This window comes from Myripristis murdjan, chromosome 10, assembly GCF_902150065.1.
Source record: "Myripristis murdjan chromosome 10, fMyrMur1.1, whole genome shotgun sequence".
NCBI lineage: Eukaryota > Metazoa > Chordata > Actinopteri > Holocentriformes > Holocentridae > Myripristis > Myripristis murdjan.
Genome location: NC_043989.1, coordinates 33,398,570 through 33,413,772, shown reverse-complemented (window position 1 = coordinate 33,413,772; position 15,203 = coordinate 33,398,570). Strand labels below are relative to the sequence as shown.

The 15,203-nt window shown below is 41.7% G+C and overlaps 1 protein-coding gene across 1 annotated transcript in view; it reads right to left on the bottom strand.

Moving 5' to 3' along the window:
- Positions 1-3,502: 3,502 nt before the first annotated feature.
- Positions 3,503-15,203, bottom strand: part of gfra3 (GDNF family receptor alpha 3) — a 55,397-nt gene continuing 43,696 nt past the window's right edge. The window contains exons 6-8 of the mRNA XM_030062234.1: positions 13,320-13,454; positions 11,740-11,870; positions 3,503-3,718 (exon numbers count right to left, since the gene is read on the bottom strand). Of these exons, the coding sequence (XP_029918094.1) occupies positions 3,503-3,718; positions 11,740-11,870; positions 13,320-13,454 (482 nt within the window). The remainder of the gene's footprint in view (positions 3,719-11,739; positions 11,871-13,319; positions 13,455-15,203) is intronic.

Below are 15,203 nucleotides of genomic sequence, written 5' to 3'. Positions count from 1 at the left end.
CTTCTTCTCTATTCCTCTCTCACCCTCAAGGCTTGCATTCCTCTCTCTCTCTCTCTCTCTCTCTCTCTCTCTCTCTCTCTCTCTCTCTCTCTCTCTCTCTCTCTCTCTCTCTGAGTTGATTTAACGCATGGCTTCTCCGCTTGTTTATTTCAGTTCATATTAATGTAAATCAGCAGTGTCCACTCCCCCCACATCCACCCCCCCAACCCTTCATCCGTCCCTCCATCCCTTTTGTCGTCCTGTCACTGGGTGTCGGCCTGACGACAAACGGCCAAGACAACAATTAAAAAGGAACAACAGGCCTGGTAAAAGGCCGTCACACGGCCCCGGCAGCCACATCAATCAGACACCCCCCTGCACCCCTCCCTCACTCCCGCCGCTGATCTCAATTAACCCCCGCTGTGGGGCGGGAGGAGGAGGAGTGTTGCTTGCCGGCTGACCTGGCTAGCTATTAATTCTCTGGTAATGCAGGGAGGGAGGAGGGATTCTCAGGTAAGGAGCTTTGGAGGTAATTTACTTTCTACTAATATATGCTTCAGAAAACAGATGCCGGGGGTTGTCACCGGGCTGCGTCCCACTGGGTGACAGATAACTTTTTTTTGATTCATGGAAAGGTGACTAGCAAACCGACCCATGTTTGCATCAGCTTGGAGTGGAGCTTGGGCCACCTGACTGCTGAATTCATCCCCAGTGTGCTGGGTGGCTGCTCCATGACCCAGCATGCTATCAGGGAGCTAACATCCCCAAATGACCCCGTCCAGACCCACCACACATGGTCCTTTTGGACTCTCTCATCTCCTTCAATATTTTAACTTGATAATTTGCCCCTGGGTTGTAACAAATTTGGCCTTTGCCAGTTCTTCAGATACAATTTACTTTTTTTTTTTTAGTACTCCCATCTTTTCCTGAAATTCAGGACATGTCCAAAATCAAAGCAATAGTTGTGTGTCTTCTTCAGCCATGGTACTCAGGGTGTGCTGCTTTCAATCCCTGACTAACTTATGTTCCAAAAAACGCTAACCATTTCTGATCCAGTAAAAAAAAAAAAAAAAAAAAAAAGATGATCCATGTATTTACAACAGCAAAACCCTATCAAAAGTTTGGTTTAAAAAGCTTGCACTAATGATGCTGTATCATCCAAGTCTCCAGTATCCAGTCAGATGCTCAGTACTTCCCAAACACACATATTGGACACAGACCACTTCAGGAAAATCCCCTCATGCGCGGCCATGTAGCATGCATCGGAAGTCATTAGGATCAGCAGCTTTTTAAATGGAACTTTTCATGTTGTTTTGCTGTTGTAAAACGATGAACTTCTTCTTTTTTTTTTTTTTTTTACACTGGACCAGAAATAGCTTGTCAGGCGTGTGAGTAAAAGTTTCTTTATCAAGGACTGAAGACGGCACATGGTGAATACTTGATACAAGTATCATGCATTATGGGTGAAGTGTCCCTTTAACAGCTGCTTGCACATGAAGTCAGTGTTATTGTGAATACCTGGCTGCTTTTTTGGTCTTTTATTTCTCGATCTTTTGTGAATTTTTCACCCTGATGTACGCCTTCCAGTCTCATCTGCGTCCTCTGTTCGTTTCACAATGCTGTTTGATTGCTGTTTATCATTATTTGTGTACTTTGGAAAAATGCATACTTGTAGACTGTCAGTATTTACCGTTAAGCCTTGCTCGCTCTTAAAAGAAATATCCCAGGTAAGCTGACAGAGCTTCCGTTTCTCTTTTATTGCAGCTTCACTGATTGACAGGTGCTTTGTCTGAGGGGTGTGTTCAGACAGAAAGGCCTTTGAGAGTGCATGTGTGTGTGTGTGTGTGTGTGTGTGTGTGTGTGTGTGTGTTTGTGTGTGTATGTTTCTAGGGGAGCTCTATGCAGTGAGAATGCCTTAGGAAAGGGAAGGAGAGGTTAAAGCACCCAGCAGTCCTCCTACCTTTCTCTTTCTCTTTCTCTCTCTCTTTCTCTCTCTCTCACTCTCTCTCTCTCCCTCTGTCTGTGTCTATGTCTCTCACTCGCTTGTAGCTCCTCTCCTCTCCTTGCGCTCCACCATCTCCAGCCCCTGCAGATGGAAGTTAATTTTACACGTTCCCCAGAAATAGGAAAAGAACAGGGAGAAAAAAATTAGTGTCAGCAAAAGATTTATAAGACATAGGAAATCAAGAGCCGGCGATTCTCTCTGCTCTGTTTGCGCTCCAGGGTCCTCTCTCTGTTCTCGCTATAGCGCACTATCACCCCCCCCCACACACACATACACACACCCCACCTCTCTTTTCTCCTCTCTATCAGTGCTTTGCTCAATACGTGCCCCCCCATCCCATCATTACTCCCCCCACCACCACCACGCGCCCCCACCAGGAGCCTGTCAGATGATAAAGCATTGCTGTCAGGGGCCGATTATCAGCCTCCCAACTAAAAACAAGTAAAACACCAAACGCACAAAGACCACACGGGGCCTCAGCCTTTTTCTTTTTTTTTTTTCGCTCCTCACTTTCTTCTTCACACAACTCTCCCTCTGTCTCCCACTTCTCTCTCTCTTTCTCTCTCCATTTTGTGTCTGCGCCCGCAATTGTCAGAGCTCGCGCGTGCGTTCGCCTGCTGGGAAGCTGTTTGATTTGTTCTGCCGTTTTAGAGCTCATATTGTTTCTGGTGCGTTGTTTTTATTATGACGGCTTTATTCCTATTGCTGCCCGTGGCGGCTCCAACTCTGTCCCGCAGGCCAACTGAGTCACAGGGGAAGCAGCAGATAGGGACACGGATAGAGTAATAAAGCAAAAAAAAAAAAAAAAAAAAACTGCATCGGCTGTGGCAAGGGGTATGTATGTGTGTGTGTGTGTGTGTGTGTGTTTGTTTGTGTGTATAACTGCACTGGTATGGGAGTCTATGTGTGATTGTGCTGACGTGAGTTGGAATGAAGCTCAAGCAAGACAAAATTATAAGGAAAGGCTTTGCTCAATTGCCCAACACACACACACACACACACACACACACACACAATACACACACTACGTGACGTTCATTAAACAATAAGAGACAAGTATCTAATTTGTCATTCAGCATGGCTCAGGAATAAGGAAGGGCGGGCAGCAGAGAGAAGTGGATCACTCCAACCGAGCATGTCCATTCATCACTATGATAAAGTCTGACTGATACATCGTACATCAGACCCCCCGCCCCTTCAGTCACTGTTGACACAGCCCATTCACACGTAAGTGGCACACAGCAGGTCAAAGCATCATCTGTCAGTGGGGGAAGAACCAGCTGTACATTAAAGAGGAAGGGGAGGGAGGAAGCAAAGGAGGAATCAAGATGTTACGGAGGAGAAGAGCTGTCTGCTTCTTCTCTTTTTTCTTTTTACCGTCATCAGTCAGGGGCTGTTGGCAAGTCCAGGGAGAGAGTGTGTGTGTGTGTGTGTGTGTGTGTGTATGTCTGTCAGTATGTGTGTGTGTTTGTGTGTGCGTGTGTGTGAGAAAGTGTGGTGTCCTCTACATCCTCCATTCTACCCCCAGCTGAGGGAGGCAGTTAGAAGCAGGAGGAGGACCAGCATAGGGGGAGGAGGACCAGTGGAGGGGGTTGCGGCCCCCCCGGCCCCAGAGCCCAGGTTGGAGACGGTGGCCCTCTCTGAAAACAGCGAGATGACATCAAACTGGCCGCCTTCGTCAACCTTTTCCGTCGTCTCCCCTCCCAGCACCTCCACCTCCGGACTCTCCACCACCTGGCAGACGCACACAAAGTATGAAGAAGTTGACATGGTTTTCACGTCAGCATGTTACATGCAGGGGTTAAAAGGAACAGACTGGATTTACTCATGTTAATGAGCGGAGCTGGTTCAGTCCCGAAACGTAGCAGGTGACTGGCTGGAGCAGTGCACGTTTCACAGGTAACCCGTCACCGTGTCACTCCTTAAAGTCAAAGCCTGTCAGCTCCCCCTGACAAGCTGCTTGTCTCCCCAGCTCCACCTGCACCTTACATCTGCTTTTATCTTCTATCACTACACAATATGTATATGCATCAGCGATTTATGACACTAAATGTGTGCAGTACATAAAATACATAAACATACATAAAATATAAAAGCAGATCTCGTCAGCCAGAGTCAAACCCATTGCTAAGCCTCATCTTTTAATAAATAGGTTTTCTGCACTTAACGGTAATTGAGTAGCTTTTTTGTGCAGTTACACTTTTTGAGTTCTTATTAAAATGAGCCATTTTCCTTTTTTCTCATATGGAGCTTTCCATTGAGTTGGGAACCTGGATAAATCCGACTTCCTACATGAGAAAATGCCAAGGAATGCGAGTCACACCAGAAGACTACAGACTTACGAAGAAGGTCTGAAAGCTCAGAGTTTGCCAAAATGCCAATATATGGTGTCACAGCAAAACAGCAGACAACACAGTCAACAATAACAAACTTTTATTTGAAAACACTCAACTTCAATCTAGCCTTCTCTGTACTCTTTTTTTTTTTTTTACAAAGGTTTTTATTTTTCCAGCAGTGTATTCTCTTACTTTGATGATCACACCTAGCACTCGCAGTGAAGATGAAGAGCTATAGTTAGCCTAGCTAACTTAAGCCTGTTACTTATTATCACTGACTCTTGTTAGTGAGTGACTTATTGTCAGTGGACAGTCAAAGGGCTTCTATCTTAGTGCTGGCATCCATGATGGCCACAGTGCAGCACGTTCAGAACGCAGGGTGGAAGTTCCAGCTCAGAAGTCACAACATCGACTGTCACTGAAAAACTCCAACACTGCATTTCTCCTTAAGAACTGCTACATTTTAAATCACATCCATTACAAAGTACAAATTTGTTTGGCTCTGTAAATATTTAACTTGGCTATCATAACTTGACAAATTGTGGAGTTTTTAAAGTGATCCATCAGCTTTGTTATGTTAAAGCTAAGTTTTCTTACCTTTCAGATTTCAGGGAAAGGTCTCATCTAAAGTTACTGTTTCGAAAAAGTAACTCTACTTCTGCTTGAGCAGTAACTTCTAGTAGTCTTTCCAGCACTGACTGCATGGCATTCACGTTATATGGTAAAAAAACAGTGGCTGCAAGATACCTACTAGAGAATACAGCTCACTCAACTCGGAAATAGTAAATACTAAGAGAAAATACTGTTCAGTCAACTTTCACATGGTAAATACTACTAGAAAGTACTATTTCATTTCTGCTTTCACTTTTTTTTTTTTTTTTTTTTTTTACATTTTTGTATCATTTTCTTCTGTGCTCATCTTACTGGGATTGGTGCAGCTTATATCTATGAACTCATACAGAGGTATGCGATTGAAAATGTTTTCTTCCAAAATGAGATGATCAAGCCTGATCCCTGAAGCACACCTAACAATGGAGCTGTTGTGGAATATATTGCACATTTTCTTACAGAGCAGTAGGATTTGTACACATTTATTCAGAGGTCACAAAATGTTGAGCAATGAATATTAGGTGACAGTTTTTTTCTTTACCAAAACAGATATTCAGTGTTTTAAAGTGAAACCCTTCAAATGGTCTACCAAAGTGGAAAAATCACTTTAGTGAAACAAGCAAAGCTTCTCGAGGAGACAAGACTAGGAGCTGAATGATGGATGAAGAGATGGACAGACAATGGGGGTGGGTACAATATAGGCCAGCGTTTGAAGAGAGAAGAGTTAAGAGAGAGTGAAGGATATGAGAACAAGCAGAAGAAGTGAGAGTGTAGATGAGAAAGAGGAGGAGGAGAAAGAGGAGGAAGAGAGCAGAAGGAAGGAAGGAGGGAAGAGGGATTAGGGGGGAAGAGGAGAGGCGAGGGGGGGGACAGATGGGCATGAATAAATTCATACTAATGAAGCCCGACTGATGCACTGCTTCCAACCAACACCTCATCTAATCCGCTCACTGAGAAAGAGACAGAGAGAGACGGAAAGAGAGGGAGAGAGAGGGAGAGAGAGAGAGAGAGAGAGCGAGAGAGAGACAGAAAGACAGAGAGGGCAATGGAGGAAGAGAGAGTTGGAATCCCCTCTTGTCTGGCGGCCCAGATTATCTCTGGCAGCGAGGCATGCTGGGAGCCAGGGAACCACAGCGCAGTAGATTGTGGTCTGGCCAAGGTTACAGTAGCCAGGACCAGGATTGGATTGGACTACATTTAATGGTCACTGCTGGACAAGGTCAGCCAGGAGACATGACAAACCCATACATGCCACTTTTCAGCACGTCTGCGCGCCTGCTTCAACGCATCGTCTGCTGCTTTCTGCACATCTCTGTGTTGGCACACGGAGATGATCTGGCTGGACTGGAATCAAAACACTCGGGCCAGAATTTGTCTGTTAGCCATATGTGATTGGTTGGTAGCGACAAATTAAACTGACAAAGTCAAGATGCCTTGAACATTTGTTTGGTCATATTTAGGTTTTGAAATCCCCTCCACCATGCGCCAAATGTCATAAAAAAAATTGTCTTTGATGGATAAATCAATAAAGGACCTCACTACACAGGCTGGTAACATTTTGAAACCATTATCATCTGAGTTATATCCACAGTCTGTGCTGTTTGCTTGTTCAAGCTTTTATCTCATGCTTCTCTGCTGACCACCATATGTGCTCTATGAGCTGATCAGATCAAAGTCAGTCAAAGTGATTCTGATGTGGAGACACATAGCACGTTCATGGTATAAGCACGGGAGCCAGCATTCAGTTAATGCAAACCTGTCAACACTCCTGTTTCTGCCACGAGTCTCTCTTTATGGTCACCTTTTCTCCCATTTCCTGACGTACAGAACAAATCCAATGGGTGCTCTGTGTGAAGCTGATGTTGCCAGATAAAACTGAAGGACAGTCCAATCTACTTCACACTGTAGGCTTTACTTTTCCTCGCACACATGAGATGGCATCTTCAAAAATGCTGAGCATGAACTGGCTGGTTGGCACTGAAAACGGATACGACCCATTTTGGATTTGGAATGCTGGGTATCTGATTTCACTTTTGTACATGTTTGTGCACATGTTGATATTAGCAGACGACTGCTGAGACATGGTAGAATATTGGCGCTTTTCCACTAGCACCTACTCGGCTCGACTCGGCTCAACTCTACTTGGTTTGTAAGGTTTTCCATCAGGTGGTAGTACCTGGTAGCAGGTCCCATTTCAGTACCGACTCAGTCAGGGTTCCAGTCGAGCTGAGTCGAGCCGAAATGTGATGTAAACAGAGTGCAGGCCACTGATTGGACAGGACGCGATGACACATGAGAGCGACTCCTTCACGAAAACCAAACCCGGCATTTTTAAAAGAAATCAGCAACAGCGACCATGCGCATTGATCATCGCTGAAGTTGACAAAGTTGGAAAATGGCAAGCACACCGGTACCATGGTCAAATGAAGACGTGGAGACTTTTCTGTGCTTGGTGGTGGGGCCGCCTTGCTATGACGACTCCACCGACGGCGAGGTGGTACTCAATTGTAATGGAAAACCATCTAAACCGTGTCGAGGCGAGTAGAGTCGAGCCGAGTCATGGTGCTAGGTACTAGTAGGTACTAGTGGAAAAGCACCATTAGTGAGCCGACTCAGTACTCTTTCTAGCTGTGGGTATACTTGAAGTGTGGGCTATTTTGTATGATTCATATGTTTTTTTTTCTTCACTGTTTTGTACATTTTTGTAATATGCTCATGTTATGTTTTAAATTATTATTATCATTGTTGTTGTTATTTATGAAAGCTGCTACAAGTACCATAAAATGATTTTACTTGTGCATGTTTCAAAGCGCATTTTTTCCTATTGATCTGGGTTGTAGGATTTACTTATTTTATTTATTATTTGCCTATTAAATTAGGGGTGGGCGGGCTGGGAGAGACAATCTCTCAATTTTTTTTTTTTTTTCCCACAGTATAATGTTGACATTACCAAATTAATGTGAATCTGCTCATAGATTGTGCAACATTCTGAGTCCCATCATATTTATTTCTATTATCAATATTATCGTTAATGATGAACGTTAATGTTAACAATATAATTGCCAAAAATACCAACTGTGATAGTAATTATAGGCATACACATCTGTGAAATAAATGGCTTTGTGTCTTCTACTGGATGAAGGTGACGTTTGCATAACACAAATAATATCCATCTGATCTAAAGTCAAACATGGGATCTTGTAGTGGGCATCCTAAGCTTTCAGAGGATTTCCAGCCTGTTGACCTTTATGGAATTTTACTGCTGGAATCATGTCCAAGATTAAAAACGTACATTAAGATTTTTTTTTTTTTTTTTTTTTTTTTTTTAATCATACGTGCATCTGTAACCAGCCAGGTTCATATTGTCACTTCAGGATATAATTTCTGACTGGTTGTGAGTTTACAGACTTCATCAGGTTAAGATGTTTTATTTAATCATCTAGTTAACCATAATAACCACAGGAGCATGCAGCTGCTGTCTTGGCCTCCCGAGTAGATGTTTTGATTGAATATGAAGAACAGTGGCATGCAGAAAGTTCATATATTTTTGTCTGATTATCTTATAGGTCCTTAAACATTTACATGTTTTTTTTGTAGATTAAGACATTATGATATATTTCCGAGTGGTATAAAACTGTCCTCAGTCGTTACCACTGGGGAGCTCCACTAGGTACTACTAAGTCAGTGAGCGTCACACCAGTTCCTAGGCCTTCCTCCCTAGCAGGGCTCCTTCAGGTATTCTGGCTGATAGAATTATTGGTGGCAGGTCATTTTCTTTTGTTCACCAGCCCTTGGCAGGTGAGAGACAAAATGTGAAATTTGGACGCTATAACATAGTGTTTATGAGAATCATTTCATCACAGTTTTTATGTTTATCGTAACAGCTTCTCTGAGGGTACATTCTCTTTCGGATCCTCAGCAGAAGCTTGTTGGTTTCAGGGTGAAATCAACTGGAAAGGTTCCTGTGATAAGCTTCTGTCAGTCATTTTCAAAGATTGTGGCACTCCGAGGACTCAGGTGAGAAACAAAGCTGTGTGCTGCTCCTCAGTTACAGCGGCGGCTGGCAGGGGCCTGAAAGGTACATGAGACATGTGCAATAGATGGGAGGCCGGGAAATGAAGAGGCTAGCCACAACATTACTTGGCAGCTGCCGTTTAATATTCTGGAGAAAGCTATTATTTTTGTCCTCCAACATCTGTACGTATGCTTGATGAAAAAAAAACAAAAAAACTCACGCAATCTACCTCCCTCTCTGTGCTGGCTGCGATACAGGAAGTGTAGTTCCTGGATCTTTCCGGATGTTGCTAACAGGAAAAATACAGCTATAAACACTAATTTGAGCAAAACTATCATCCCTGTGCACGCAGTAATTACATGTAATTTAATAATTTAGTTTGGGAAAGTGACATTTGTAGGATGTTAAACCTTTAAGTGGATTAAGATGGTTATTTTATGTTAGCTGGGGGGAAGTCCACCTCAATGGCAGGAGGCTAACAGTTAGCATTTGGAGCATCCAGCCAGTATCCAGCACTCAGTAACAATGAGAGGAAGATAGCGCCACTACTGTCCTACAGAACAGCTGGGGAGTGTGGGTGGGGGCAATATTATCACATTTTTCAGAATGGGTGAATGTAAAGTAAAAGCTTGTGGAGTGGTGTTGGGACTGGTCAAGTTAGATGCTCATGCTGGCTACACTAAGTGTGTTGTGCTGCTCCGGAGGTTAGCCTTTCAGACACAGGATAGCACTCGATTGAGCTCACTGAAACGAATCCTCGTTATACACCTGGATAGAAGGAACCTTTTTATGGCCAATACCTTTTCAATTAGAGTCACCAAATACTTGACAAGCAAGGAGAATAAAAATGAACAAATGACACAGGGTAATAAATACGATTAAACAACAAGCAAAACCATAAAAAATAGTCCCAGCCATGGGGAGAAACCAAACAGAATTATAGCTGCTGCGCAGTAACGGTTAAGGCCATTTTAGGCAATTCTGAGCAACAAGTGTAGAATTGGAAGATGCTATTCTAATGTGCATTTTGCATCAGCTGAGGTTTGAACTCACAATTTCTGGCATGAAGGACAATGCTCTATCTTACTGAGCTAACTAGCAAGTGACAACACAGTGATATGTTTAAAACTTCTTCTAGCTTATTATGGGAATTACAGCTGCAACAATAAATAAATCAAGCCAGGGCTTGAACACATGATCTTTGAGACCAAGGACCATCTCCTACCTCACTGAGCTAACTGGCAAGTGTCAACTCATTTGAGGCTTCACAATTTGACTAAGCCAGTCACATGATAGCAGCCACCTATGCATGGAAAGGCAGATTTCAAACCACTGTAAAAAAAAAAAAAAAAAAAAAAAAAAATCAGTCATCAAGACAAAAATCTGAAAATACACATCTTGCATCTAGACAGCATGGAGATGTTGGTAATTTGTTTTTAACAATGACTGATTTGCTCCGTAAGTGAAAAACTGACTTTAATTGTAAAGGGTACAAAGGTTTCTTCAGTATTGGGGCTACATTTTGATGAAAGTTGCAAAGCTGTAGCACATATGGTTGATTTATTATAAATTTTCAAAGTATTGAAATTTAGAGGCTTGCTGTAGCGCCACCATCAGGACTATTGGCTTGTGTTTGCATCTGAGGTAATCTGGCATGGGACTGGACCTTTGTGCAAAATTTGGTGATTTTTGGCACATGGGAATGTTGCAGAAGCTGAGGCCTGAACTCACAATCTTCGACACCAAGGATCGGCCTCTATCTCACTGAGCTAAAACTTCACACGTAGCTTCACAAAAAAACTAAACCAATCACTGATGTGCAGGACAGCAGGCAGCCATGCATGGAAAGGCAGATTTTAAACAGCTGTCAAAAATTCAGTTATTAAGACAAAAATCTGAAAATACACATATTGCATCTAGACAGCATGGAGATGTTGATCATTTGTTTTTAACAATGATGATTTGCTCCATAAGTGAAAAACTGATGTTTAAAAATTCCATTCTTGCATTGACTCCAATTGTTCATATTGTTCACATGAGAGCAAAATTCAAAATGCTGTCAAAAATTGAGTTTTTGAGATACATTTCTGAAATTTGCCAAACATCATCTACCATGACTCCAAAATTTTGTCAATTTTTTTCATGAACATTGAAGATTTATTTACCAAGAATTTGCAAGTGTATGTTTACAGTACCGTTTACAGTCAAACATTTTCATGCACTGTAGGCTCAATTTTTGATAAATCAAAAATCTGTGTGGATCGTTTGTGTAGGACAGTCTGAAGATGCTCTGTAGCAAGTTTGGTGAAATTTGAGCAAAAATTGTGGGAGGAGATAGGTTTTACAGTTTTTGAAACAAAAAAAAACAGTGATGGATTTCATAATTTGCGATAGGTTTAAGTATACAAAAGTTTCTTCAGTATCGGGGCTACATTTTGATGAAAGTTGCAAAGCTGTAGCACATATGGTTGATTTGTTATGAATTTTCAAAGTTTTGAACTTTAGAGGCTTGCTGTAGCGCCATCATCAGGACTATTGGCTTGTGTTTGCATCTGAGGAAATCTGGCATGGGACTGGACCTTTGTGCAAAATTTGGTGATTTTTCATCCATGGGAAGTAGGACTTCCTCAGAAGACAGAAAGAAAGACGAAGAAGAAGAAGAACACGCAGGAATACAAGAGGGTCCTGGCAGCTTAGGCTGCCCGGACCCTAATAAACAATAGAGACAAGACGGAGGAAAAAGAGGAAAATTAAAAGGATGCAGATGAGCGTCTGATGAGCTCAGCTGTACTCACAATGTTGTCAGGTAGGTGGTTGTTGCTCAGCAGGTCGTCCACCTGAACCAGTGGGGAGGGCCTGGGTGCAGGAGGGGGGGTGATGTCTGCAGGCTGGGGGCTGGGGTTCCCCATTGAACTGATAGAGTTACCTGCATGGACAGAGCACCACACATCACATCACCATGAACATAAATATATTTATTTGACATCTGTTTTGCTTCAGCTGTCAGATACTTGATAAATCACCGAGCTTTATGGGAATCAATGCATCACTTCACACTTTAGTGTTGAGACGTCCAGGTTAAGCGTGTATCGACGGCCTTATTGACAGCTGCTCGGACTGATAGACAGCTAGATGAATGTTTTTAACCCCCACTTCTTCACACACCAGCTAGCAACACCGACCCAGCGCAGATACACTTGATAGCATACAAGAGCTTTATTAATGGTTATATAAACTACATGTATCAGCCTGGTGTCAAGTCAAAGCGTGTAACAGACCCACCGGTGCACCACAGGAAAACGACTTACTGGGACGTTTTGCGTCGCCGTGTTTATGAAAGAGCAGTAATGGCGGTAAATCGATTAAACTGATTAAGTCAAATTTATGTTTTAAAGTAAACATAAACATTACATCACAACACAAAATATTACATTCTAATGCAAAAAAGTAACAACTGCTTAAAAAAACAACAACATAGAAACAATAAATCTATAAGAATAAACTTTTCAATAACAATAATTACAACAATGACAAAATACCCACACTGTCGGGCAAAAAATCAATTAATAATCAGTCGCCCATTTAAAACAACGTAAAATAATATTGTACCAGTACAAAAATGTAGAGTGAGAAAATTAAATGACTAAAATGAAAAAAAAAAGGTTCCTCATTAATGATCACATAATCAGATATTATGTAGCAGAGCATGTGCTCTTTGGAGAGGGGCTGGTGCTCTGAGCTGTTAGGTATTACTTTAAGCTGTTTTGAACAAGAGTTTTGCTTCTAACTTTATGACAGCCACTGAGCGCTCTGTCAAACAAGCCCCAAGGCACTCATCGACACACAATGCATGTGCATGCTCTATTGCACAAACTATTAATGTTGATGTAAAAACATTTGTGAGAAAAAAACGTTAAAAATGTAAAAACTGTTTGCAGTGCAGAAATAAGAAAAAGTAAAGGGATAAAAATCTAACAATATTTAAAAACTGTTGAAAAATATTTAGATATTTACTATTTAATATTTAAAGGTATTTGTTTGAAAGATTTATCAGTGTCAACAGTGCATGAAAGAATTTTGGATAGCAGCACTTTTCATTTTGCTAACTCTGCAGAGTTAGAGCTGCAGAGTTTGTCCCCCTATCGTCTAGATTTACTCACACAGAATTATGTCATCATAATTCTGGTGCGCTAAGAGTAAATTAAAGTGGAAAATGGGCATATTTGTGCTCAAACAGTGTTAATGTGTTTTACAGTTGAATCTTCCTTCGATGAGTCAGGCTGAATGTGGACCCTGAGGCTAGTCCAGCTGAAACCTGCTGGTTTAGACTACCATGTGGACTGGTGTATGGAGCTGTGTGTGTGTACAGACTCACGCAGGCAGGGGTTGTGGGTGAACATGCGCTGGAGTCTCAGACAGTCCTGCCACTGGTTGCCGCTGCCTTCACAGTTACACCACAGCGATACATCTGCAGAGCTGTTACTGATGTAATTGGGGGTCATGATGGTACCTGCGGGTCAAAAAGGTCAAAAGTCATCATACAGTCTAGGGACCAGGTATAGGTTCTGTGTGTCTCAATTTAACATCAACAAATCATAATGCTGAGATGAAAAACAACAATCACCAAGAAGACTAGCAACCTCTGTCGACTCGTGCGCTGCATATTACATTGTGACACGTCAAGCTGGACTCAGAGGGAAATCTGCTGGATTGCTTTATGGCACACAACAGGAAGAGGGTGCTGCTCTTTCAGCACAATCCAAGCTAAAGCTTTCAGAGATTCTGACGGTGGCAGCTGCTGGCCATTTAGTTAGGTGGGGCTATATAACTTTACAATAATCCATTAAGCCTATTTTGCAGATACAGCACCAGGAGAAATTGCAGAGCCATTGCCTTAAGCATTTTCCATCGTCCAGGTTTGGATGCAAAAACCAGTACCTTGAACGTTAACGTGAGTGATAAAAAAAAATAAATAAAAAAAAAATAGAAAACCTCACGAGTCACCAACCACAAACTGTTGAAAAAAAAAAGTGAAAATGAAAACTTTACAACTTGGCCAACTAGCATTGATCGTATTTATGAATGCCTACAATCTAAAGTGTTTCAAAAGTGTTTAAAGTGTGAGAAGACTTGGCAAAAATGTATGCCAACACAGACGCCGGCTGCTCGAGATGTCACAAGACTCCATGCAGCAAAATTAGGTCAAATGTGCTGGTCATGCATCTCTCTAAGTCATTTTTGGCCCTCAATATTTCAAGTATACTTGAATATGTGTAACAAAACAATAAATCCCAGTCCATTTATCCCAAAATTTGGAGTTTCTTTACTAGAGCACAGGGTCACCTCAAGTCAAGCAAATATCATACCATTTACTTTGCTCTCAGCTCGGTGACTAACTCATACCCTCCTCCCTCCACTGGATTAAGGAGGTTATGATGTGCCTTCAAACAGACAAACTGAGATTCACCTTGAGGGCATCTGTTAAAAAAAAAAAAAAAAAAAAAAAAAAAAAAAGCTGAAAAAAATGTGGCTTCCCATCAAGAAATATGTGGAGAGCCAGGAAGCTAAATATCCAAATAGTTATCTTGAAAGTGTCTACAAAAGCATACTTGAAACAGTTTTTTCTATCTCCTCCCTTTTTTTAAATTAATTTTATTTTTTTTTATTTTATTGTAACCTATTACATGTGCTTTATCTTATTGATCTCTTTTGTCATTGTATGCCAATCTCTGGTTTTATATAATGAGATACATAAAATGTTCAAAAAAAAAAAAATCAAAATATCCCACCAGCAGCACAGAAACACCAGAATGAGGAAAGACTGACTTAAAAATTAAAAATAAAGCACAGCATCACCCTCAACAGCTCATGTCAGTTCACTCCAGTACGAACGGAGACGCTCTTTGATGAGAAGCCAAATGTACACCAGAAGAGCCTTAGTCTGCTTGCTGCACTGAACTGCACCCTTTCACGTTGTATGAACTTGCACAGATGGTGAATAGAGTGGTGGGCTGCTAGCATGAAAAGTAATGGCAGGATAAGTCACAACATAGTCGATCTTAAGGCTCAACAGGAAAATAGAGCAAAGGTCAGAATAAAGGAAATAAAATGTTGCTTGGTGTTAATTTCATGGTTTTGAAACACTTGATAATTTCATGTTTTGGACAGATTTGAAGCAGTATTGCTTAAATTCTAATATTTCACTTGGGTTTGTGGGATTGGAAGTGATGTTCGATAAGAATCTGATTGCTGGTGGTGA